Here is a 25,661-nt window from a genome sequence, read left to right on the forward strand (position 1 = left end):
TGATTAACCACCTGAGCTGTACCAAATAGTGAACTCTTAACTTTCCCAAGTCGGTCACAGCAAACAACAGCTCAATGCAGATGTAAAACTCAAAACAATCGGTTCCCAAACTGTTCCTGGGTTTCTAGTACTTTTGTTACAATAGACAGGATTTCAGGACAAAGTTCAACAAGTTACTGTACATTTTATGATTTGAATGGAAATCCTAATTAGGTGGATTCAAATTAGATGGTTCAAAGGAAATCTGAATCCACATGTGGGTTGCAACTTTTAAAATCATAGACTCCAACAGGGAAAGAAATTTAAAAAACATGGCTTTCCCATCTTGTGAAGGCAAACAGCCCTCCCACGACATGATGGGAGCGACCTGCTTCCAAACACCTCCTCCCGTTTGGTTTGTGTCAAAGTGCAAATCAGAAAAGGAGGGGCCTCAGCCCGGCAGCGTGCCTCCCGCTGGGGCTGATTTGCAGGCGGCTTTCAAGGACGCTGGCTCACTTACCCTCTCACGCATGAGGCCGCTTCCCTGAACTGAAGCAACAGAGCAAAGGGCACCCCAAGTTTGAGACTCACCGACTTCTCCCCAGCTGCAGAACACAGCATGCTGCAGTCTGGCGAGATGGAGCAGCAGTAAACCCACTGCAGGTGGCCCGATAACACCTGAATCTGTTTACCTGTCAGCGAAATGGAGCACACGGTGAGCCGACTCCCAAAACCGCAGAGCAGGAAGCCTGAAGAACCGGCAGTGGTGCCTCCCCCCAGCCCCACCCACGATATCCAGCGGTTCTCTAGCAGCTGAGCCCACGGGCCCCTTTTTTAATGCAGAGAAAGAAATATGACAGGATTTATCATTTAAATGCCTGAAATCTATTAACATGACGTTATAATGCCCAAGGGAAATCATTACCTACTGTTTCACCAAAATCCACAAGGTCAGTGGGACAAAGGCTGTCCACAGATCAGGTTTGATACATTCCTTTGATAACAGAGAACATTCTTTTCAGGTCCCCCAACCACCTCAGTTACTCTGAAGCATCCTTCCAAATTTGAAAGTGTTTACCTTCAATTCTCTGTCATTTATGCTCTGTAATGGTTTCCCCCTGGCCACAAGGATCCCACTCTCACCCCGCTCCCACCCTCGCCAGGATGTCGGGATGAGCAGTGGTGCAGCATAATTAGGGCCACATGCTCTGGAGGCAGGTAAACTCAGCCTTGAATCCTGGCTCCACTGTTTACTCAGCGCATAACCCTAGGTCACTCACGTCATCTCTTCAGATCTCCATCTGGGAAAAAGCTAAATGCCCATCAACAGAGGAATGGATGAATAAAGGGTAGTATTCCACCTGTTAAGTCAGATGAAATTAAGGAACTAGATTTTCCATGGAGTACTGTCTAATAAAAAAGAAAAATGCAGAAAAAATGTGAAGAATATGATTCCATTTTTGTGAAACAATGACCCCCAAATCCATAAATGTAAAAGTGAGTGTCTGGGACTTCCCTGGTGGCACAGTGGTTAAGAATCTGCCTGCCCATGCAGGGGACACGGGTTCGAGCCCTGGTCCAGGAAGATCCCACACGCCACGGAGCAACTAAGCCCGTGCGCCACAACTACCGAGCCTGCGAGCCACAACCGCTGAGCCCACGTGCCAGCGCGCCTAGAGCCCGTGCTCCACAAGAGACGCCACTGCGATAAGAAGGCTGCGCACAGCAACGGAGAGTAGCGAGCGGCCCCCGCTCCCCGCAGCCAGAGAAAGCCCGCGCGCAGCAAGGAAGACCCGACACAGCCAGAAATAAATAAATTAATCATTTTTAAAAAGCGAGTGTCTGAATAGGATTACGCAAGTATAGAGAAAAATATGGAAGGCAATATGGAAGGGTCTTATTTAGCATGGGTGACAGGACTGCAGGGGGATTATGGAGGAACGCAAAGGAGGGGAGGATGAGAAAGTTTGCGGGGAGAAGCCCCCAAAAAGGGGGGAAGAATGTATATGGTCATACATACGCATTTAAGAATTCATGTGTATGTGTGGGTATACAGAAATAAATTTTATGAAAGTCAGTCATGGTTTCTTCAGCTCTCAAGTAAGAAGCGTACCTGCTCCCCCGGGGTAGGTGTGAGTGAATAAATCAAGGCAGGGTGGGAGGGCAGGGCTCCGTGCCTGGGGACACTGCTTTAGTCCCCTCCTCTCCTTGAAAAGCCCTAGTAACTGGCCTAGTCCATTCTGCCCACTCTCAGCCCCTTCAGCGAGTCCTCCCTCCCTGCCTCAGATGGTGGCAAGGTGCCTGCAACACTCATTAAAAAAGGCGCTGCGGGGCTTCCCTGGTGGCGCAGTGGTTGGGAGTCCACCTGCCGATGCAGGGGACACGGGTTCGTGCCCCGGTCCGGGAAGATCCCACATGCCGCGGAGCGGCTGGGCCCGTGAGCCATGGCCGCTGAGCCTGCGCGTCCGGAGCCTATGCTCCACAACGGGAGAGGCCACAGCAGTGAGAGGCCCGCGTACCGCCAAAAAAAAAAAAAAAAAAAAAAGGCACTGCGTCTGAGCACCCTCCCAGTCAGCAGGCCCACCTCAGACCACACAGCCACAAGCTCCACAGCAACGGGCAGACGGGACCCAGGGCGCGTTGCGTGACTCGATGCCTTCAGATGAGGACACCACAAGCACCTCCTTAGTTGCCTGACAAGTTATCAGGCTCATTTCTGAGAGGGCAGGGACGGGGCCCCTCTCGTGGTGTGGAGAGCTGCACAGTCACCGCTCGGACTCTGAATCATCAGGGACGAGGGTGCTCTTCATGAACCGCCCACGTCCCCATTTCCTCCTTCCACCTCCCTCCATGCCTGCGAGGGAGAAATGGCCCGGCAACCAATTCCCCTTCCCTGTGTCACCCTCCCAGCTGAGGAGAAACACCAGAGATGTATGGAATTCTCCATCGGGCTGCTCCGGGATACAGTCCTGCTTAGAGCAGAACTGCACTAGGGCTGACCGCCCCCCTCCCCACCCCAGCCTGAGAGGATTCTCGTAGACCTAGATTCCACTGTACAAAGAAACTTTACTTCTAACAGGAAGTACCCAACATGGATGACTTCTTCCAGATCAGTGGTTCTCAACCCGGGGAGGCTGTGGCCTTTATGTTTACACTGGGCTCTGTCTGGAGACATTTTTGGTTATCACAACTAGAGAAGGTGCTACTGGCATCTCACGGGTTAAGAAGGCAAGGATGCTGCTCCACACCAGAATGCACAGGAAGGTCCGTAACAAAGAATTACCCAGCCCAGTATGGCAAGAGTGCCACAGCTGAGAAAACCTATTCTACACCATGTATTTTCGAGAGGGGTGAAAACTGGTTCTTGATGGCCAGAAAAATCTGACCTTTTTAATGTACAAAGCACAGATACACATCCAGTACCTGAAGAGATATTCAATGTATTTTTGGCATGAAAATCTCCCAGGTGGTGAGGGGGCTGGGGGGGGGTGACTAGGAAAAACATGTCTAAAAAGTCTCCTCAGGAGGCAATAACAGAAAAAAAGGTTGAGAAACACTGTTCTGGATAAAATGACACTGGTCAAGTAGAAAGAGGGGCAAATACAGTATTTTGGGGTTGCCAAGTCATTCCGTCACCTCCATACCATGTTTATTCAGGTCCCAGATGCGAAGAGTCTTATCTCGGGATGCAGAAACCAAAATCAAACTGCCACTGGGTGTGAAGCTCAGATCTCTCACGACGTCTTGGTGGCCAGACAGATTCAAAAGCAGGAGCCCTAGCGTGAGAGAGAGGGGCACTCGATCAGGGGGAGCGGCAGCTCTGGCCTACAGGTCACAGCCACACCCCTCAGCCAACTGGCGGCCCCTCTGGTCCCTGATCGGAATGTGCACGAGAGCCCCCTGGGGCCTGATCCCAGCCAGAAATGACCTACCTGTTTGTACCTCCCAAATCTTGATCTGCCCATCGTTGAGCCCTGTAGCAAGGATCAGGCAAGAGACGTCTGGCACCTGGGGATGGTGGCGTGCCCAGAGCTTCCTGCTGGGTGGAGAAGGCCACGGGCTGAAGGCCAAGCCCCAGACAATCTGCCCACAGTCCAGCGTCTTCTCCTTTGGGCTGCCTCGCCCTTTTGTATCATTTTTGCTGCTTCGGCTTTTGGCTTCGAACCCTTTAGGGATGCTGGGAAAAGCAGAGTGTTCTTAATGAGTCTGAAATTGCCACCAAGTCAATCGACTTTGCATTCTGGGGTACCTAGGCCTTTGAAATCCTAGAAACAAATAGGCCTTCAGTGAATTCTAATACGACCTTTCTTCTTGTTTTTTTTTTTAGAATTCGTGTAACAGAGACTTCACTGGCCGTGGCTCATCCCATCTGTGACAGTCCTGCAGTGGGGCGACCTGCCTTGTGGGATAACTAGATCACAGATGCTCCAGGGAGCCATTTGCTTCTTCAGAAAGTTCTCCTGGGTTTTGGTGCGTGGAAGGAAAGATGCACTCCATGTTTCTCATGAGAAAGAAAGCATGCTGTAGGTTTGGAACTAGGACAGAACTTAGAGCCTGAATAACCATGTGCCACTCTTCTGCCTCATACCCCCCTTATCTCTAGCTTAGAAAGTCCCCAAGGAGCAGGAAAATAAACCCAATTTTCGGGCCAACAGTTTGCTTGGTACATGCCGATTTCCACCTTCACTTGCTTTGCTCCAATCAATGAATGAGGCTCTTTCATTTACTTCTCTGATGGCACATCCAGTCCAGGAACCAACCAGCAGGGCAGTGAAGGGAAGAACTCACAGAGCTGTTCAGGGGCACGCTGACCTCAAAGATCTCGTGGCCCAAGCCTTTCCTTTTACCTTCAACTTATGCTGAAACACAGGCCCAGACAAGCTAAATAAGACTCCGTCCCTAAGAAACAGGGCCCTGCCCATCACTCTGCCTCGCAGACAATGTCTCAAAGGCATAAGCAATTCAACAGTCCTGGGGTTCGGCCCGCAAACGCAGAACCCTTATCTGTAGTACACTTTATCACTGTAAGTATTCAGTCCTGCTTTGCTACATGGCCACACTCCGTGGTTTATCGAACTGGGGGAAAGAGTGATGATAAAGCTGGGACTCATTTCCATGAAAAATCCTATAGCCAACATACATGCAGCTGAACCTCTTTCTGTATTACATCTATTCCCGAAAACTTAAGTAAGTCATATTTTTGCCAATCGCATCATCGAAATATATTAAAGAATTTTAAGCAAGCTCACTACAGAACTAGAATCTAGGGAGAGACTGTGGCAAACGTGGGCTCCTTCGACTCTGAAAGTCTGTCATTCTAAAGCAGAGGCTGCGGGAGTGTGCCCGGGATGGCAGTCTGTTCTGTACGTGAAGCCGTCTCCCACCTCCACCAGGCTCGTCTGCCCACCTCTCGCCTAGGGACGTGTTCACGCTCGAGCAGCAGAGCTGACTTGTCTTGACAGAGACATACGGCCCCCAAAGCCAGAAATATTTACTATCTGGGCCTTTATAGAAAAAGTGTGCCGACCCCTGGTCTAAATGGCCAAATGTGGTCTGAAAATGTGTCGTTCTGACAGAACATCTGAAATGTGACACTGAATGTCTTTTCAATGAAGCCCACCCAATCCACATCCGGCCCCAGCCAGGCCAACACAAACACTTCGAAGACCTGCCCAGCCCTGACTCGGGGGCCTTAGTTGGCCATCCAGGGGAGAAGCACAGAAAAGGCAAGCTATGGGGAGAGCTCTGTAGGCCAGCTCAGAACCTCCAAAGTTACCTTTTTTTTTTATATAAAATCCTGATTTCTGTATTTGAATTAAGGGATACATCTGTAGCTACTTTATTCCAAAGGAATTAAGGCACATTGGCATAGTAATTCATTTTACTATCATAAATTTAACATGTTAGGGGTAGAGATAACTTTCCTGGGGTCACAAAATTGGGGGCAGAACGGGAACTAGTAGTCAAGTCTTGGGTGTCCTAGCCTAGTGTTCAGCACATGCCCTGGACTTCAGAGTCTGCAATGAATTCAAGGGATGAGCTACATGGGAGGTGGCAGACGCGACTGTGGGAGGGGGCCGCTCGGGGCCAGGGACAGTCATTAGGAGAATTTAACGTCACCAAAACTGAATCTTCAGAAAATTTTATTTCTAAAAGTAGTAGTACATTTATCTAGTTATTATCAATTATTTGCTCAATATCAAAAGCGCTAAATTATATGATTTTTTAAATGTATAACAACCCTAACAAGAATATAAAGGCCCCAGATTTCCCCTTTTAAAGGACTTTCAAAATAACAATTATTTTAAATTATAAAATTAATAGTGAAACATGGGGAAATTTTGGAAATGAGAAAATTATAAAAATTACCCAGATCCTAATACCACTCTAACCACAGTAAACACTGTACTATGAATTTTTAATTTATGTGTACATTCACATGTTATTCAAAAACAAATTTGGGATCATACTGCAAATACAGTTTCATAGCTTGCTTTTTTCAGTAAGCCTTGTACTGTAAGCATTTCCTCAAGTTATTATTCTTCAAAATGTGTGATTTTGGGCTTCCCTGGTGGCGCAGTGGTTGAGAGTCTGCCTGCCGATGCGGGGGACAGGGGTTCGTGCCCTGGTCTGGGAAGATTCCACATGCCGCGGAGCGGCTGGGCCCGTGAGCCATGGCCGCTGAGCCTGCGCATCCGGAGCCTGTGCTCCGCAATGGGAGAGGCCACAACAGTGGGAGGCCCGCGTACAGCAAAAAAAAAAAAAAAAAAAAAAAAAAAAAAAAAAATGTGTGATTTTTCCCTAAAACAAGTAACTGCTCATTTAACATATTAAACAATATTTCCCTCATTATATTAAACAAAAGATACACATAAAGGGTTAATGCTCAAATTTACATTTTCTCTAATATTGGAAAGATATATTTATGTATAGTAATATATATATTTGAATACAAGAGTGATTTTCAAGGAAGTAACAGATTTCCCACTTTATGCTTTTTAAAAAATACTTTTTCAGACTATAAATCTATATCAGATTTAAGTCTGGATATGAAGTTGAGTCCCTTGTATTTAGACTGGGGGAACCAATAAATAATGATCTTGGCATTACCATTAAACTGAGTATAGAAGGAACTGAAAATTGTGATTAAAAAAAACAAAAACACACACAACAATCTTTGATGGCTACAGAAATATACAGCAATGCCCAAATTTCCTTAAGCGTTCTCTCATCACCAGATTTTAAGCTATTTCTGATTTTTAACTACCATATGATTAATTTCATGTTGAAAATCAGTGTATGTAAATGGATGACCTCCCATTTGCAGCAACATGGATGGACCTAGAGATTGTCATACTAGGTGAAGTAAGTCAGACAGTGAAAGACAAATATCATGTGATATCACTTATATGTGGACTATAAAAAAATGGTACAAATGAACTTATCTACAAAACAGAAATAGAGTCACAGATGTAGAACACAATCTTATGGTTACCGGGGGGAAGTGGCGGGAGGAATAAACTGGGAGATTGCGATCGACATATACACACTACTGTATATAAAATAGATAACTAATAAGGACCTACTGTATAGCACAGGGAACTCTACTCAGTATTCTGTAATGACCTATGTGGGAAAAGAATCTAAAAGAGAGTGGATATATGTATAATTGATTCATTTTGCTGTACAGCAGAAAGTAACAACATTGTAAGTCAACTGTACTCCAATAAAAGTTTTTAAATAAATAAATAAATAGATGACCCCATTTCTGAGATTCCTAATCGCAGGAAGAGCAGTTTTAAGGTCCTCGAAATGGCCTTCCTTCCAGCAAGTGCACAAATTTATACTCCTCAACCCCAGCAGCGTGCAGAGTACCCATCTCAGCAAATTTTCATCAGCGTTACCTATTATCAAGGCAACAAGTTTCAGACTGAACTTATAAAAAACTTAAATCTAACGTGCTACTTGTAAGAAATGCTTAAAGCAAAACAAATGAGACCCTCATGGGCAGGGGCCATGTTTGATTTATTTCAGGATTCTCAGCCCCTGGCTCTGGGTCAGGCAAGGAAGACTACAACAACGGTTGGCTGAGTAAATAAATACAGACATAGAGTTGCCCTGTGACAAATGAAAAAAATACTGATGCTGGGCCATCTGACTGGGAGCTCACAGCATTCAGATACTGGGACTTTTCCAGCCCAGAGACAGAAAAGCTAGTTAATATCAGGAACTGAACTTGGTTGATAATAAAAAAGGCAACTAGCCAATTTTAAAATGGACCAAGGATCTGAATAGACATTTCTCCAAAGAAGACATGCAAAGGGCCAATAATCACATGAAAAGGTGGGCAAGATCAGTAGCCAACAAGGAAATGCAAACCAAAACCACAATGAGATGCCACTTTGCTCCCACTAGGATGGCTATACTATAATCAAAAAGACAGTCGAGGGCTTCCCTGGTGGCACAGTGGTTGAGAGTCCGCCTGCCGATGCAGGGGACACGGGTTCGTGCCCCAGTCCGGGAAGATCCCACATGCCGCGGGGCGGCTAGGCCCATGAGCCATGGCCGCTGAGCCTGCGCGTCCGGAGCCTGCGCTCCGCAGCGGGAGAGGCCACAACAGTGAGAGGCCCGTGCCTGCAAAAAAAAAAAAAAAAAAGAAAAAAAGAAAAAAAGACAGTCGATAACAAGTGTTGGTCAGGATGTGGAAAATTTGGAAATCTCCAACATTGCTGGTGGGATTGTAAAATGCTGGAACCACTTTGAAAAGCAGTCTGACAGTTCCTCAACCAGTTAAACATATACAAAAACATATATCCACACAAAAACTTCACGTAAGTGTTCACGGAAGCATTATCTAATAGCCAAAAAGTGAAAACCACCTGAATGTTCACCAGTGGATAAACTTATAAACAAAATGTGGTGCCTCCATAAGATGGAACATTATTTGGCGGTAAAGGGAAATGAAGTAATGAAGCATGCTACGACACGGATAACCATGAAAACAGTATCCTAAGTGGAAGAAGCCAGTCAACTGACTACACAGTGTATGATTCGATTTGTACGAAATGTCTAGAGTAGGCAAATCTATAAAGACAGAAAGTAGATTAGAGGCTGCTCAGGGCTGGAGAGCAGAGCGGGATTAGAGGGCTTCTTTCTGGGGTGACAAAAATGTTGTCAGACTGATCATGGTGATGGTTGCACAACTCTGTGGATATTCTCAAGTCACTTGGCTGTATACTTTATTTATTTTTTTGGCGAAAGACAAGTTTATTTGCCTCCAAAGGACTCAGGTAATTTAGAGAAATTTAAAATACAGTTAGTTGGTCAGGGGGAGTCATCCCCATCAGCAGCTGCCGAATAATCAAGCCTAACTACCCAGCTGGGCCTCTGGCTGCACACTTTAAATGGGCCAACTGTATGGCGTGTAAATTATATCTCAGTAAAGCTGTTAAAAGAAAGAAACTCAGGGCTAACATAATCTCAATGGAGTTAATTTTCACAGGTACAGAATGTGGGACCCTGGAAACCTCACTGATCCCATTCCTGAACTGTTTTGGCCACCTTCCCTCTCCTGCTCTCGGGCAGGGAGCCATCTGGGAGAGCGCTCAGTTCCCCAGGACTCCCTCACTCCCTTGGGTGTGAAAGAACTTACAACTGCTCTTCCAGCGGCCAGGGGATCAGCTTGACAATGCAGTGTCCTTGAGACCAGGCGAACCAGGAACCATCCGGAGAGAAGGCAACGCTCCACGTTTCACAGCTTGACTTCCAATCAAACTGATGGGGGCGCCCGGGCTTGAGTTCGGCCAGCAGCAGTGGCTCCTCTGGGGCAGGAGACAGCATGCTTCAAACAGGCACCCTCACCTCGAGGGTAAGGGCAGAACCAGGCCCCTGACCACCTTGCTGACTCAGAAACTGGAAAGCCACCGAGGTCTCCCCATGGCAAAAAGTGACAGTCCGGATTCTGGGAGGGAGTTGTCATTTAAATGACCTGGGGCATTAACAGTAGCCACAGGCCGAATTCCACTGGGGTTACTCAGTGCTGGCACTCCTGACTTCTGGTTAACCATGACTCAGAGTAACCTTTGTAAGAGTGAATCCAGTGAAGGGAGGCCTCATTTTCCTATGAAAGCCCGAAGAGGACGAAAGGAGACAGGCCAGGCAAGGATCAGACGGTGCTGATCAGGAAGCCTTCAGATGCACTTAAGGTCTCTCCAAAAGAACCTGCTACTGGGAAACAGGTGAAAGAAGGAATACCTGAAACTCACAGGCTCCCTCTCACTCCCCGTCATCCTCCCCATCATCAAGGCTAAAATGTTCAGCACTGGCCCCGCTTCCTGTCACTCAGACTTCTTGATCTGGCCTCCCACTTCCATCTCCTCTCTGTTCTGGCCTAAACCTTCATCCCATCTTGCTCCGATCTTTTACAAGACTCTCCTGATGCGTTTTCTCCTGCCCCCAGGGACCCTGCTGAAGCTGAAACGCACATCCCATCTCGACAGTTCTTTCAAATACATTCCAAAGCTCCCACCTGCCTACCAGATAAAGGCAGCTGAGACCCGGCCGCCCAGCCCACCCCACCGGCCCCAGCCTTCCCTTTCCGGTCGTCTCCCTGCACGCCACACGCCGGCCACACACACCTCCCTGTCGTGCCCCAAGTAGCGCATCTGAGTTCACACCTAGACTCATTTTCTGCTTATGAGAATCCCACTGAGATTAGCAACCCAGAAGCATACCCAGATCTCATACTATCAAAGCGGAAGGAAGTCCCACTCTCCTTATTTCTTTCTCTCCTGTAGTGACAAGTTTCCCTCTGCCCCAACGCCACCCCCAGCTGGGAATTTACGCAGCCGCCTTCAAACACCAAGCCGATTCAATCCTTCTTTTTTTTTGTTGGGGGGGGCGCGGAGGGGGGGAGGCTAGCACAGCGTCCTGTGAAGGGTGGGGGCTGGACTGGTGCTTCTTCATCGACCTGAAGGGCAGTCCCCAGTTCAAGTCTCCCCTACAGCGGAAGATTCTCAATGGCTGACAAAGCTTGTAAGTTCAAGGCCTTCAGAACTGATTTTTTTATCGCTACGATTGTGTTACATACGAATATAAAAACTGGCTTCCATCCTGAATGAGGTCACTGTCTGATGTGTATGTTCCACTTTGGCAGTTTTGAGACTTTGACCTTTTTATAGCTGTTACCAGATAGATACTAATTTAAACAGCCCCTATTTCATATATTTTAGGACACATCTTTATAAGTCTTCTCAGTTTGACCCTGTTAAAATCAGGATGTGTCAAGCGATGACTTTTCATAGTTAAATAGGCAGTATTTTTTTCAGTGACACATATTGGCAATACAATCCATGATATCCTGGATTCAATGAAACAGACGGTAAACATGCATATATGTAAATAATATTTATATGTATATATATATTTTTTTCTGACATGCATTATAGGAAAATACATGGGTATATCTTGTTTCATGAAATAAATGTATTGCTGAAAATTCTGTCTTTAAATAGAATTTTAATAAATCATATTAAGCCTTTATGGCTTTGTTATTTAAAGAAAATTTAAGGAAGTTTCCTTTGTAAAGAGAATATTAATTCCCTGATGTTCTATGCTTAAATCTAGGTTTTAATATATCATATCTGTCTAAATTGGCATTTGTATACGCCCAGGTAATTCCTCCTAGAAATCTGTGTTTGCACAGGCGATCCTTTCACTTACACAATTACTTGTGTATCTGAGCACAGTCCTCTGGATGTGAATATCTGCATGGTAAGAAGTTACTTTATACTGTAAATCCAAAACAAGACTCAGTGTTACGCAGCAACCCCGTGGCGTTTATTCCCATTATTTCTAGATATCTTCTTAAGGTAAAAGAGCCCTATTCTGTTAATGCCTCCTCATGGGGTCCAGTGGTTCTCAGCCGGGGGCACTTTTGCCCCCCAGGGACATGTGGCAATGTCTGGACACATTTTGGTTGTCGTAACCAGAGGGGGTGCTACTGGCATCTAATGGGTGGAGGCCAGGGATGCTGCTCAACATCCTACAGTGCACAGGGCAGCCCCTACAACGAAGAATTATTTTGCTCAAAATGTCAGTGGTGCTGAGGTTGAGAAGCCAGATGGAGTCAAATATTAAATGACACTGACTGATCTGGAGGTACATTTTCATCACCTGACTTCATTCCACCCTGGTAATATTCACACTTGGTTCGCTTCCTCCACAATACGCACGTTATCCATCCTTTCGACACCATGGCGGCTCCACACAATATGAAAAGGGGTCACCCCTGACTTCTCTCTTTTCTTTACTTCCCAAACCAAACCCATTAACTAGTTCTACTGCATCTGCTTCCAAAAGACTTGCCAAACCTAACTTTCCTCCATCTCACGGCTGCTATTCTAACCTATGCAACATCGTCTCATCAACATTGGCTCATATATGCAACATCATCTCTCACTAAGCAGACTCCTAGCTCCCTCTGCTAGAAGACTGCTCTCCTGGCTCCCCCTCTGGCCCCCACCACCCATTCTCCTCACCTTTCAGAGTGATCAGTTTCGATCACTCTTAGAATAAAATCCTCACCTGCCCTAGAAGTCCTGCACACTGGCCTTCTCTCACCCCTCGACTATGCTCAATTAGTTCCGACCTCAGGGCCTCTGCACCAGCTATTCTCTTAGACTGGAATGCCTGCATGCCTGGCACCTTCTCTTCATCCAGGTCTCGGCTCAAATGACAACTCCTTAGAGAGCCCTGCTCTGATCCCAAGTCAATGTCCTTCATAACTCCTCACTTTATTTTCTTTACAGCACAATCACCATTATGATTATTATCCGTCTCCCTCCAGTTAGGACATCAATGCCACCGACGGAGCAGGGACCTTGTATGTTTATCCCCAGTGCCTAGCAGAGTTCCTGGCAGAGAGCAGGCACTCAGTAAATATTTGTGGAATAAATATACATGGTATCTCTCTATAATATAAATGAAATGAAGCCCCTTAGACTATTATGATGCCTTTGCCAAACATTTTACGTGAAATGCTTCTTAAACATAAGCCATACCCAGATTTCACACTCTATTTCTGTGATTTGGGGATTTAATCTCTTGCTATTTCAGGCTCAAGAATCCAAGGACTAAAATAAGAAAAAAAACGAAGGAACTACGGAGATTCTGAAGAGGAGGCTGGGCCCAAACTAAACTTGGCTGCTGGAAAAGAAAGCCATAATTAGTGCAGAACTTTAAAAAAAAAAAAAAAAAAAACAGAGGCAAGAGGATCCAGCTTCATCTGGGATTGTACCTGCCCTGGCCCTTCTTGCTGAAAAGGCCTATGGATCTGAGTTTTCTAATTAAACACCGGGATGTGTGTGGATAATCAGGCAGAGTGGAAAGACATTTACCATGGGCCTCTTCTGTGAAAGGAGATTTGCCTGGACACAGAGAGAGAGAAGCTATGAATGACTCCAGCCGGCAGGAAGCTTGTTGATTTGTCCTGCCTTGAGATCTCTACATGAGATGTTCCATCCGTTCAGAAAACTCTGCCTGGCTGGCCCCAGATCCTCGCCCAGCTGCTCTGCCTACCCTTCAGGCCTCAGTGCTGGTGTCACCTTCTCAGAGACCTTCCTGGCCTCACTATCCAAAGTGGCCCAATCACTTTCTTTTCACTCCACTGAATTTTCTTTATAACTATCGCTCACACAACTCCTCTTGATTGCTTGCTTCTTTTTATGTAACTGTTGTTTCTCTCTTCCCCACCCTCTTTCCGAACTGTTCACTGCTTTTGGGCTGTGCTGTCCAATACAGTAACTGCTAGCCACACGTGGCTACTGACCTTCTGAAACGTGGCAAGTCCCAATTACGATGGGCCATTAGGTACATGATACATACTTTACTTCAAAGACAGTACAAAAGCAAAAATCTAAAAATTTTCAATAATTATTCATGATTACGTTACAATGATAATATTTTAGATATGTGGGATTGACAAAGATATAATTTTAAAATTACTTTCACCTGTTTCACTTTTTTTTTTTAAACACAACTACTAGAACATTTCAAATTGCATATGTGGCTCGCGTTATATTTCTATTGGCCGGTGCTGGCCTAGAGAGTGCCTGGCCCATAGTAGACACTCAATAAATATTTGAATGAATAAATACATTCTAACCACTACTCTGAAGATATCTACTGCTGTCCATTACAATTAGTCCCATTACAATGGTCTTTATTCAGTTTCAAAAGAATAAAACTCTGGCCTTTTTTTTTTTTTTTACCGGTAGCTTGGCAGCTCTCAACAGCTCAGCCCACACCCCAAAACACAGTTGTGAATCATTAGGAAAAATGCAGAACTGGAAACATTCCTGCTGAAAAGGGAGGCTAGCTCCAGATCACTTTCAGATATAAACTAAAAGGAGTCAATGGAATAGACAGCGGAAGCTATAAAAAGATTCACATAAGATTTCAGACAAACAGTAGGGGCCATTTAACAACAGTTCTATGGGTAACAAACTCACCGAAGAGAAAGCCCTTATCTAGATGGGAAGGCAGAGAGAGCTACCTCTACACCTGGTACTGAATGCCTTACTCCAGCAAACAAACAAATGTCATTTCCCAAATTAAAAAGTTACACCACCCCAGGGAAAACCCTGATTTCAACCCACCCACCCACAATCCCTGCTCCATCAAAGAAACCAGGGAAACACAAAAACATCCACGATCAGAATCCTCCAGACCAGAATGAAGCTTGACCTTCACTGGAAGAATACAAAGAGGTTCTGGAACAAATTCTGAGCCTAGGCCTTGACCCCCTTCTGAGAAATTTCCCCTCAGGAAACCGTCTTTAAGCATGGGAGTATATTCAAGAGTTGGGACTCCCAGAATAAATCACAAGCCCACTCCAAATTTCTATTAGTGGGGTTTAGGGGCAAAGTGGTTGGAAAGAAGAAGCCTGAAGGACGCGTCTTGAGGTTTGGCCTTTGCATAACAAGCACACCATTCCCACTGAGGCTGCATGGTCAATTTGGGCTGACCCTCCAAGTGCTTCCAATATTCTCCGACTTCCACACCGTTTTCTGATGACAGCTGTTAACAATGAGAGGCAAGTACCTCACTCATCGGTGTATCCTAAACTTGTCCCCTCATCCATGTCACCAGGGATCGGCAGCTCGGCTCTACAAATCAGTCTCTATTGGGAGAGGCTTGGAATATGTTTTTTCAATAGGGATTCCAGACCCCATTTTCACGCACAGACAAGTTTGGGAAGCTCCCAACCACCCGCTGAGGCAGATACTATTATTAACCCATTTTGCAACTACAAAACAGACTTGGGTTAAGCGGTTCGTCCACGATCACACAGCCTGTAAGGAGCAGAGCGGACTCCCACCCAGACCTCGAGTGCAGCACCTGGGCACCCACCCTCTCGGGTATCACCCCCCCCCGCCCGAGGGCCTGGCGCCCATCGTGTCCCACCCGGGCGGAGGCGTCGGGCCCCGGGCGCCCCCAACTGTCCCGGGGATGGGGATCCCCGCCGCGCAGAGGCCCGTCCTCCCCGGGTCCAGTCGGCGGCGGGAGACGGGGCGGCGGCTGCTGACAGCGAAAGCGAAACAAAGCTGGTCGCCCGGGGCGCACCCTGCCGCCGGCCGACGCGGACGGCCCAGGTCCAGCACCCCCGCCGTCCCCATCCCCCGCCCCGGTCGAGGCCGCGCCCCACCCCCCCGGGAACGGGCCCGGCCCCGCCGGCGGGGAACGCGCGCCACGGCCCCACTCACCTCCGGCCTCCATGGAGGACGCGCGCGGCCCCGCGGCAGGCGGCGGGCGCCTCAGCCCCCCGGGCCGCCGGCCCTCATGCCGTCCCCGCGCCGCCCGCCCCCGCCCCGGCCCCCGCCCCGGCCCCGGCCCCGCCGCCGCCGCCGCCGCCGCGCCCGCCGCCGCCGCCCGGAGAGGCCATCAGCTGCTTCCCGTCACATGGCGGCGGGCGCGGGCGGGGACGCGCGGGGGGCGGGGCCGGGGCGGGCTGGAGAGAACCTGGGAGCCGGGCTGCGGGACGGCAGGGGGGCAGGCAGGTGGACGCCGGGCGGGAAAGGGTCGGCCCTGGGGGTGGGGGTGGGGGTTGGGGTGGAACGGGGCCGAAGGGAAAGCGGGGGGAGGGCAGGTGGACGCGGGCAGGAGAAAAACCTGGAGTTTGGGGGAGCGGGGCCCGGGGAAAGTGGGGGGCAGGTGAAAACACGGGGGTGGGGAGCGGAGCTCAGAGGAGAACGGGGGGCTATGAGGACAGACTATAACCTGGGGCGGGGGCTGCTGAGGGAAAAACCGGGGTGGGAGGCAGGCAGGTGAACGCGGGGAGGGGGTCGGGGAGCGGGGCCGAGGGGAAACGGGGGCCGGAGGGGGAAATGGGGGTGGGAGAACCCGGGGACGGATGGAGCGCCTCTGGTAGACCTGGGAGGAGCGGGGCTTAGGGGGAAAGGCGGGAATGGGGGGAATGGGAGGAACGGAGTGGGGGGCCAGGTGATGATCGGGAATGGAGGGAGGAGGTGTGGGTTTAAAACGGGGTGAGGTGAAGCTGAGGGGAAAACGAGGAAGGGGGTACGGAAAGGCACTGGGGAGCTGAGGAGAAAACGGGGGGAGATGGGACAGGGGGAAAATCGGGGGTGGGGGCGGACCAGGGCGGAAGGGGGACCTGAAGACGCCGGCGGTCAGGAGAATGGGGGAGACGAAAAGCAAAGATTGAGGAGAGAACTGGGGGGATGGGGTCCCCGGAACCCCGGCGGGAGAGAGGAAATGAGGCAGAGGAGTAAAATTGGCAACCTGAGGCGGCGGGGAGCTCACAGGTTAAATGGGAGCCGCGGTAGAGGAATGAAGGGGCTGAGTAGGAGTAAAAGTGTAGGATGAGAGAAAGGCGTCAGCCACGGTGCTTAAAAAATGGGAACCAGAAAAAAAAAGCCCACCGGAAAATGGAGGGTGAAAACATGAAGGTGCCGCGATTTAAAGGGGCGGAGAGCAAGGGGCAGCCAGCCAGAGAAAAAGAGGGGTCAAAAGTGGTGGGAGGGTCCAGAAATGGACAAGCTGGATGAACGTGGGTGTGACCCAGGAAGCCTGAGGGACAGCACGGAACAGAAGTGAAAACAGGCGGAGGTAAAATGAGGGGCTGGGAAAGCAGAGGCTTGGATTAAACACACACGGGACATGAAAATGGAGGGACTGGGTTAAAAAGAACATGGGGGACTTCCGTGGTGGCACAGTGGTTAAGAATATGCCTGCCAGTGCAGGGAACATGGGTTTGAGCCCTGGTCCGGGAAGATCCCACATGCCGCGGAGCAGCTAAGCCCGTGCGCCACAACTACTGAGCCCGCGTGCGGCAACTACCGAAGCCCACGCACCTAGAGCCCATGCTCTGCAACAAGAGAAGCCACTGCAATGAGAAGCCCGCGCGCAGCAACGAAGACCAAACGCAGCCTAAATAAATAAATTTATTTTAAAAAAACAAACAAACGTGAAACTGAGGTGAAGGTAGGAATCATGGGTTTGGTTAAAAAGGAAGGAAGTTGAAAATGGGACAGCTTTGATTAGAGCTTAGGAAGCTTGGAATGAAGTAAAGAAACGGGAGAGATGAATGACCCAAGAGAAAGGCCTAGAACAGGAACAGGGAGTGGAGTTGGGCCACCTCAAGTGGGAGGTGAGGTGACACATTCTGGTGACTACAATTAGCTGAACCCTGTGAGAAACTCCAAAACCACCAACTGCTACAAGGACCCGACAGCTGATATAAATTGTCTTTTCAGACAGCCCATCAGTCTACTGCTCCATGACAACTCCTACCCTAGCCCTTTAATACTAGAAAGCATTCAATCTGACCAACGAATTCCCTGGTGGTCCAGGGGTTAGGACCTCGCGCTTTCACTGCCAAGGGCACGGGTTCAATCCCTGGTCAGGGAACTAATATCCTGCAAGCCGCAGGGCATGGCAAACAAAACAAAAAACAATCTGACCAGGGACTTCCCTGGCGGCGCAGTGGTTAAGAATCTGCCTGCCAGTGCAGGGTACATGGGTTTGAGCCGTGGTCCAGAAAGATCCCACATGCCGTGGAGCAACTAAGCCCATGAACCACAACTACTGAAGCCCGTGCACCTAGAGCCCGTGCTCTGCAACAAAAAGAAGCCACGGCAGTGAGAAGCCCGCGCACTGCAACAAAGAGTAGCCCCTGCTCACCACAACTAGAGGAAGCCCACGCACAGCAACGAAGACCCAACGCCACCAAAAATAAATAAATAAATAAAACAATCTGACCAAAAAGAGGCGTGTGTTTGAGGGTATGTGGCAAGAAAACAATGGAGAACAAATTTCTCGAGGAGTTTAGGAGAGATGAGAGGGTGGGTAGGATCTACAAGTCGTAGAAAAGAGTAACACGGCAAGGAAGACAATATTGTTACCAATATTGGGAAAGCCAATTAAAAAAACAAAAATTGTGGGCAGCAAATCCACTCCCCCAAATCTTTCAGTTTATTAATCAGGTCTAAATGAAGATGACTAAAGCATTTATTTAAAAATAACTTTATTCCATTATCTTAAAAAAATCCATATTATAACCTCAGAATGAATTTCTCCCAACCTCGCCTCCACACCAATTATTAAAATGTAAATAATGCAGAGGGATCTGTTTCGTTCTTTTTGCAGCAGTTCCTGGCCAGGACCATGGTGAGAAATACCGGTTGGCACATGTTGCATCATAATAAACTTTACCCAGCAAGGATGATTTTCCAGGTTTCAGTGCCTGGGTTAGGGAAATTTTCCATCATGGGCTTTCCTGCTGCAATAATAGGGTTGGTGTGTGCTTGTGAGAATGGGAGCTGCTATCAAAGCCACAGGATTAAGACAGCCCCTTTCCCAACGTCCACCAGGTTTTGAGGAAAAGGAATGTCAGTTGCGATGGCCTGGAAGTATTTATCTTCCTGGTTCTGGTAAGTATATCTCTTCCTCTCCAGTTCACAATACATTCAGATAAGATTTTATTTTAAAGCACAATGTAACAAGTTGGACTTTGCCACAGAAAGTCTGTAACCCGCTGTCAATGTACTGGTGGAGTTGGGGATGGGTCATCTTAAAGAAAAGAAAAAAAGCCCTAATTCTTTAAAATCCTTAAAGCTTGAAGGCCCTCCCAGTACCTCAGCTCTTAACTGACCCAGCAATATTATCTGCGCACACAGGGCTCAGATATAAGTGACAACAATCACAGCTCAGCTGGACAAGGGTTAATAATGTTTGGCACCAAGACCCTGAAGCTCCCATTTACTAGTGGAAAAATCCTGCCTCGAAGATTTCCCTATCATTTGGTGTGCACGCAGGAGAAGAGGAAGTCGCAGGAAGCATCTCAGTGATCTTGCAAATCATTCTCTGCATTCCCAGCTAGGGATTTTTTTTTTTTTTTTTCCTAATAGTTTCTTTGCTTTTTCCCTTTTTAAGTATGGTCGCCTCTGCAGGGTGGACTGTTGGATCCAGAGACCAGCTCAGTGTGCAGTGAGTTTAAACACAACCTGTCAAGTATCCGTTCTGAAATGACACTAACTTAGACTGGTTAGAGTGGTTAAGAATGTGAGGTTCCACGCAGCGAAAGACCCAGCCCAACAAGAGAACTGCAGGTCACAGCTATCCCTGACGGGTAGACATTGGAGCCAGCCTCTGACCTCCCCAGTGTTCTGAGCTGGGGACAGGGCTCACTTATAGTGACTCCCTCAGTTTAGTTCCTTCATCCAAGAAAGTGGACCTGCTCCAACCACACCTGCAAGGTAACCCTGCAGGTAACACACTTCTCATCTTAGGAGTCCCAAGTCCCGTTATTGGAGAGGGAGGTTCCCCTTTAAGTCGTGCCCATCAGAGCAGGATATGCAACATTGAAGGGTGCAAATTCAAGTCAGATTTTCAAGTTTAGCACACATATTTTACACCCTTAGAAGGTCCCTGACATTTAAGAGATTAGGATGAAATTAGAAAGAAAAAAAAATCTCTAAACTGTACAGGGAACAGCAGCAGCTTAAATTCATCATATGTTATTTTCATTCAAAACTTAGCATTATTGAGCAGCGTATCTTCCTTAAGAAGTAGGAAGGAAACAAGCTTTCCCATTCCCATTTCCAAGATCAAGAAACCGAGGCCAGACGACCTGATCTACTCTGTTACAAAACATTTCTCCTTGCCTTTTTCAAAGCCACAGGAGAAAGGAAGGATGGGAAAGTCTGAAAGCTAATAGTGCATCACCTAAGAGGCTTTTCTAAACACGAAGCTCTGGAAAATCCAAGATTCTAATGAAAGGCACTTCCTCTTATCAGCCCCTACCTCTTTTGAAAAGAATTCTATCTCCAGGGAGGCAAAAATCCCCAGGAGAGCGCTGATGATGCCCTGGTCTGGAATATTCTACAGAGAATGGAAGGCCCAGGCAGCAGTTTGTAACTGAACAGTTGACATTTTTCTTCTTCCGCTAAGGAAGGCAAAGGAGAAGATAACTAACATCTACGGAGCACCTCCGAGGCACGCTCACACCCTGAAGTACCTTGGTCCCCACCATAGCCCTGTAAGACAGGTGTGATTTCACCCATTTCACAGATGAAGAAATCGAGGCTCAGGACCTGCCCAAGCCCATGAAACAGGTAAGGAGCAGAGTCCAGATTCAAGACCAGGTGTTTCTGACTCAAAACCCGAACCAAAGTGCCTCCCTCGGATTAGGATCAGTAGCTGACCCCCCTCACCTTTTCCAGAGAGCTGATGTGTGCCTGGTTCCTCAGCTCACCTGGGCAGTGAAAAAGGAAGTGTCCTTATCACCCCACAGTATTCCCTTGTGTGCCGGGGCGAGCTGGTTACAGACCTTTAACAGTGACAAAGGGCGCCGAGGCCAAGTGCCTCCCCCATCTCAGCATCAGTCAACCTGGAGAAAGCCAGGGGCACAGCGACAGGGGCACCTCAGATACCAAATGCAGCTTTCCCCCCAACACTGCCCGTTCCAAAGCTTTTCAGCATTGTTGAGAAAACTTACAGTAAATCAAACCAATTTAGAAAAAAGCAAAAGGGAAGGAAAGATGTGTGTGTGTTTTCCTTTTTTTTTGCTGAGAGCCACAAACCGTTTTCAGCCCTTAGGCAGGGATGCAAGTCAAGTGAAGCACAATGTAAAACTCATCTTCGACGTAGCTTTCCAAGCTTTTGAGACAGGATAACAAAGGACAGTTGTCTTCCTCAAACTGGCCTGTCTTCTTCTTGAATGATGTCACTCTGCTGCTCACTGCTGTCATCTGTACAGGAGGGAAAAGTAGACCCAACTCTGAGTAATCTCAATAGGGGCGACTCTGTTTCTGTATCAGTTTTCTTTTCTTTTTTTTTTTTTGGCCACTCCATGTGGCATGTGGGATCTTAGTTCCCTGCCCAGGGATTGAACCCATGCCCCCCTGCAGTGGTAGCGCAGAGCCCTAACCACTGGACCGCCAGGGAATTCCTCCCCCCTGCAATCAGTTTTCAATCACCTCTATTTCTAGACCTTTACTGATGACTTGGTAGAGGAGCAGGTGGGGCAGGGTGTGTATCCCCGCTTTTACCTGTTCTTTCCACTCAAAATCCTCTGACATGCTTGACACTGCCCACCCTCCACACTCTTGGTTTCTGCCATTCCCCTCGCCTGGACCACCCCTCCTTTCTGCTTATTCAAACTTAGCTGTCCTGAAAGACGTGCCTCATAGTCCACACCTTCCATGAAACATCTCCCAACCAGTGCACCCCTCAGGGCTCTCATCTTTCTCCTGAGGTTCTGTGATTTGTAAACGTACCATTCATCAGGCAAGGAATCAGATTCCTTCTTGCCAAAGCTCCTCTACTGCTCTCGCAGAGGGTTGGTTAAACCTTCCTTCTGTTTTCATTTCCCCCTCGTGTTTTAGTCTGTTCGCCCTAACTGGTCTCGTAAAGCCCTTTACCATCCGTCTTTCTTTTCTAGTGCCTGACAGTACCAATCTGTGCCTTTCCCAGAGCAGGCCCTTGATAAATATTTGTCCATTTAATTAGCGTGTAGGTAGTTGATAGGAGATTCTCAGATTCTAGATTAAATTTTAACAGTCTTTCCCAACCTTTAAAAGACAGACCCTTGGAGATTTCTTCCGGGGAAGCCCCCCACAACCTCGCAGAGAGCTTCTAAGGACAAAGAGCTTACCCTGCAGAGCCTGGAGTCCATTGGCCATCCGGTCCACATTCCCATTCACCAGTGCGGTCACTCTGTGGATGTGGCCGTACTTGGTTACTTCTTTTGGAGACTCGTCCCTCTCACTTGCTTCCTCCTCTTCCTCTTCTGCAGCATCTTCCTCCTCCTCCACCTCTTCCTCTTCTGAATCCACCAAAACCATGACATCACCCATGTCTTGCCTCCTAATTTCCAGAAGGGGAGAAATAATCAAGAAGATACCCTGTTTTCTCCAACTTCAGCCCTCGCTGAATAGGAAACACTTGGTTCTTTGCAGCCCCTTTGGTAACATGGAAAATTCTTCACGTATTCAACTTGGTTGAGTCGTGAGATGACAGTGTGACTGTAACCTCACAGAGAGATGCTGCCGAAGATTTGTCTAGATAATTGTATCTTGTGCTGGGTGAGTTTTAGCGCTCCACCTCTCCCCACCCTGCTGCCTCTCAGGCAGATGACCTCATTGTCCCAAGCACCCACCATTTCAGCTCCCCTCACAGCACGTACACAGACGCTCTGTTCCTTTCCTGAAATGCCCTTATTTCTCCTGCACTTACTGAAATTTCTCCACCTTGTCATTATTCAAGGCCCAAGTAAAATCCTCTGCCTTCCCCTGAAGCCTTGAACTATGACTGAATTTGGCGTCCACGGCCAGCGGTTTGGCACTGAATCGTTCTCTAGTTTGTTGTTAGTTCTGCCTGCCCAGCCAGACTGTACATTTCACGGGCCAGTCACAGTCCTAGGAGCATCACATTCTCATTTAATCCTTACAGCCCGCCTCTGAGAAACAGATGAGGAGACAAAGGCTCAGAGAGGGTCAGGGATTTTCCAGGAGCCACGGGCTTGAAGGGCAGAGCTGCCATGTGAACCCAGGTCCATTCATTCCAAAGCCTTTTCCCATTATGCCAAGCTGCTCCCTTCTGTGAAAAATAAGCCTGGGGAATGACAGATTCATTCCAGAATGACCCTCAAAAACAGGGCTGTAAAGGTAACACTTTCCGTTGAAAGATGGTCCCAGAACAATAAAATCCCCTCAGTATGAACAATGGTCCCAGAACAATAATACCCCATAGTTATAAATGGATAAGAGGAGCAAAGAGAAGAGTTCTTTGCTCCCACCCAGAATCTCCTTAGGAGGCTAATACATAAGTTCCATTTAGTTGCTTTGCCCCTACTGAGGTTTCCTTTCTTTCGGGAGGGGCTTCTGGGCATGCTCAGACTAGTCTTCCAAAACATGCTGTGAGACTATGACTTCTTCTTCCTTTTAGAAAAGGAAAACTAAATAAAACAAATGCGTGAATGACTGGGCTCAACATGTACACGCTGTCTTTATGCCTCAGTGACAGTCCAGCAACGTGCCCAGCCCTGAGGTCTGGCGTTGTAAAAAGAGCACAGACTTTGGAATCGGGTCAGGCCCAGGTCTGACTGCAGGCACGGCAGCTCACTCCCTGGGTGAGCTTGCAGAAGCTGCTTTTTGCTTCCCTGAGCCTCCCTCAACTTGTCTGGGACACGGAGACAAGAGCAGCACCCTGAAGAATTTATGACGGGGTTGTAATAATGCCTGAGGAAGCACCAGCCCCGTGTCTGGCCTGTGGTAGGTCCCCAGTGGCGGTGGTCATTATTGTTCTTATGAAACATTATAAACAAAACGTCAGTGAAGACATCATGGAAATAGATTTTTGATTTGAGTCTAGGGAACACTCACCTGAAAGTGCTTCCTACTGAAAGGAGAAAGGAAAAAACATTAATATCCAATAATATCCACTTCGGCCTCACAGAAATTTCTAATCAATCTAACATTTACAAAAGAATGGACAATGAGAAAACTGACCCAACACGAGAGATGACAGGGTGTTCAGGCATGGATCTTAGGTGCTTCATTATTGCACATCTGCACCCAATTTGGAAACCTCTCGAATGGAGCTTCAGGTGGGAGCATAACAGGGGCCACCTTCCCCCACCCACACCCTCTCAAGAAGCCTGAGAGAGAAGCAAAGGGACCCAGGAAGCCCTTACCATTCCGGGAAGCCCTTACCTTTCCAGCAGAACACAGGGCTGTAGTACAACAGAAGCCCCGAGATAATGGCCAGTCCCAGCAGAAGGAGGCTCACGATGGTGCCCACAATTCCCCCGATGTTTACAGGTTCTGCAAAGACAAATCATACCCTTGACTCGGCCACATGATACAAACAGCTAGGAGGGCAATACCTCCCCTCCTCTGCCTGGATCCTACTCTTATCTCGGTTTCATGACCTTGGGCAAGGCATATGACCTCTCTGCAGAGCAAGATAAAGATCTCATTTTCCTACTTCAGTTTGTGGGAATCAAACAAAGCCTGTGATGCAAAAGAATACTGGAGGGGGGCGTGGTGGTGGGATGAACTGGGAGATTGGGATGACATATATACACTCATATGTATAAAATAGATAACTAATAAGAATTAGTTATATAAAACTAATTTCATATAAAAATATAATTTTATATAAAAATATAAAATAAAATTCAAAAAAAAAAAAGTAAAAACAGAAAAAAAAAAGAAGAACATTGAAAAGTTAAAATCTCTGTGTCTCTACCCATCAAGACTGCTGTTAAGGTCATAGTAATTAAGAGTGTGAGTTATTGGTGCCACAGTGAAGTGATCAATAGAACACAATAGGGAGGGTCTTCCCTGGCAGTCCAGCGGCTAAGACTCTTAGGACTCTTAGGACTTCCCTGGTGGCGCAGTGGTTTAGAATCCGCCTGCCAATGCAGGGGACATGGGTTCGATCCCTGGTCGGGGAAGAGCCCATATGCCACAACTAAGCCCATGAGCCACAACTACTGACCCTGCGCTCTAGAGCCTGCAAGTCACGACTACTGAAGCCTGCGCGCCTAGAGCCCGTGCTCCACAAGAGAAGCCACCGCAGTGAGAAGCCTGCTCGCCATGACTAGAGAAAAGCCCGTGCGCAGCAACGAAGACCCAATGCAGCCAAAAATAAAAAATAAATAAATAAATGAATTTATTAAAAAAAAAAAAAAGAAAGACTCAGCACTTCCACTGTTAGGAGCGCGGGTTTGATCCTTGGTCGGGGAAACTAAGATCCCGCCTGCTGCTTGGGACGGCCAAAAATATATATTTAAAAAAAGAGAACAGAATAGGGAATCCAAGAACAGGTCCACACACAGAAGGAAACTTGATATAGGACAGACTAGTGAGTAGAAGAGGAACCCTTCAGGATGTGGTGCTAGACCAAATAGTTATCCAAAATGGGGGGTGGAGGAAACTTGATGTCTACCTCACATCATTCACAAAAATCAATTCTAGATGGACTAAAGAGTTAACTATTAAAGGCAAGTGTTAAAACTTTAAGAAAATATGGAAGAATACTTTCATGACCATAGGATAGATAAGGATTTCTTAAGACACAAAAATTGCTAATGATATAAGAACAGATTCATAAAGTCAACGTTAAAGTAAGAATGTCTGCAAATCGAAGGATACCAT

The 25,661-nt window shown here is 47.6% G+C and overlaps 2 protein-coding genes across 6 annotated transcripts in view; both read right to left on the reverse strand.

The window, feature by feature from the left end:
* WSB2 (WD repeat and SOCS box containing 2) overlaps positions 1–15,834 on the reverse strand; it is a 21,103-nt gene extending 5,269 nt beyond the window's left edge. Inside the window, exons 1-5 of one of the 3 annotated variants that reach the window (XM_032654426.1) lie at positions 15,744–15,834; positions 9,632–9,800; positions 3,912–4,156; positions 3,624–3,755; positions 571–671 (exon numbers count right to left, since the gene is read on the reverse strand). In XM_032654426.1, the coding sequence (XP_032510317.1) occupies positions 571–671; positions 3,624–3,755; positions 3,912–4,156; positions 9,632–9,800; positions 15,744–15,756 (660 nt within the window). In that variant the 5' untranslated portion in view covers positions 15,757–15,834. Of the gene's footprint in view, positions 1–570; positions 672–1,259; positions 1,341–3,623; positions 3,756–3,911; positions 4,157–9,631; positions 11,442–15,743 lie in introns of those variants that run through there. The other 2 variants (XM_032654425.1, XM_032654428.1) reach the window with 2 other exon arrangements.
* Positions 15,835–18,506: 2,672 nt separating this feature from the next.
* The window catches only part of VSIG10 (V-set and immunoglobulin domain containing 10), a 36,807-nt gene continuing 29,652 nt past the window's right edge, over positions 18,507–25,661 (reverse strand). For 2 of the 3 annotated variants that reach the window (XM_032603547.1, XM_032603545.1), the window contains 4 exons: positions 24,213–24,323; positions 23,883–23,898; positions 22,154–22,365; positions 18,507–21,248 (listed from right to left, as the gene is read on the reverse strand). In XM_032603547.1, coding sequence (XP_032459438.1) covers positions 21,193–21,248; positions 22,154–22,365; positions 23,883–23,898; positions 24,213–24,323 — 395 coding nt within the window. In that variant the 3' untranslated portion in view covers positions 18,507–21,192. The remainder of the gene's footprint in view (positions 21,249–22,153; positions 22,366–23,882; positions 23,899–24,212; positions 24,324–25,661) is intronic. The other variant, XM_032603546.1, reaches the window with a different exon arrangement.

This window comes from Phocoena sinus, chromosome 14 (assembly GCF_008692025.1).
Source record: "Phocoena sinus isolate mPhoSin1 chromosome 14, mPhoSin1.pri, whole genome shotgun sequence".
NCBI classification, from domain to species: Eukaryota; Metazoa; Chordata; class Mammalia; order Artiodactyla; family Phocoenidae; genus Phocoena; species Phocoena sinus.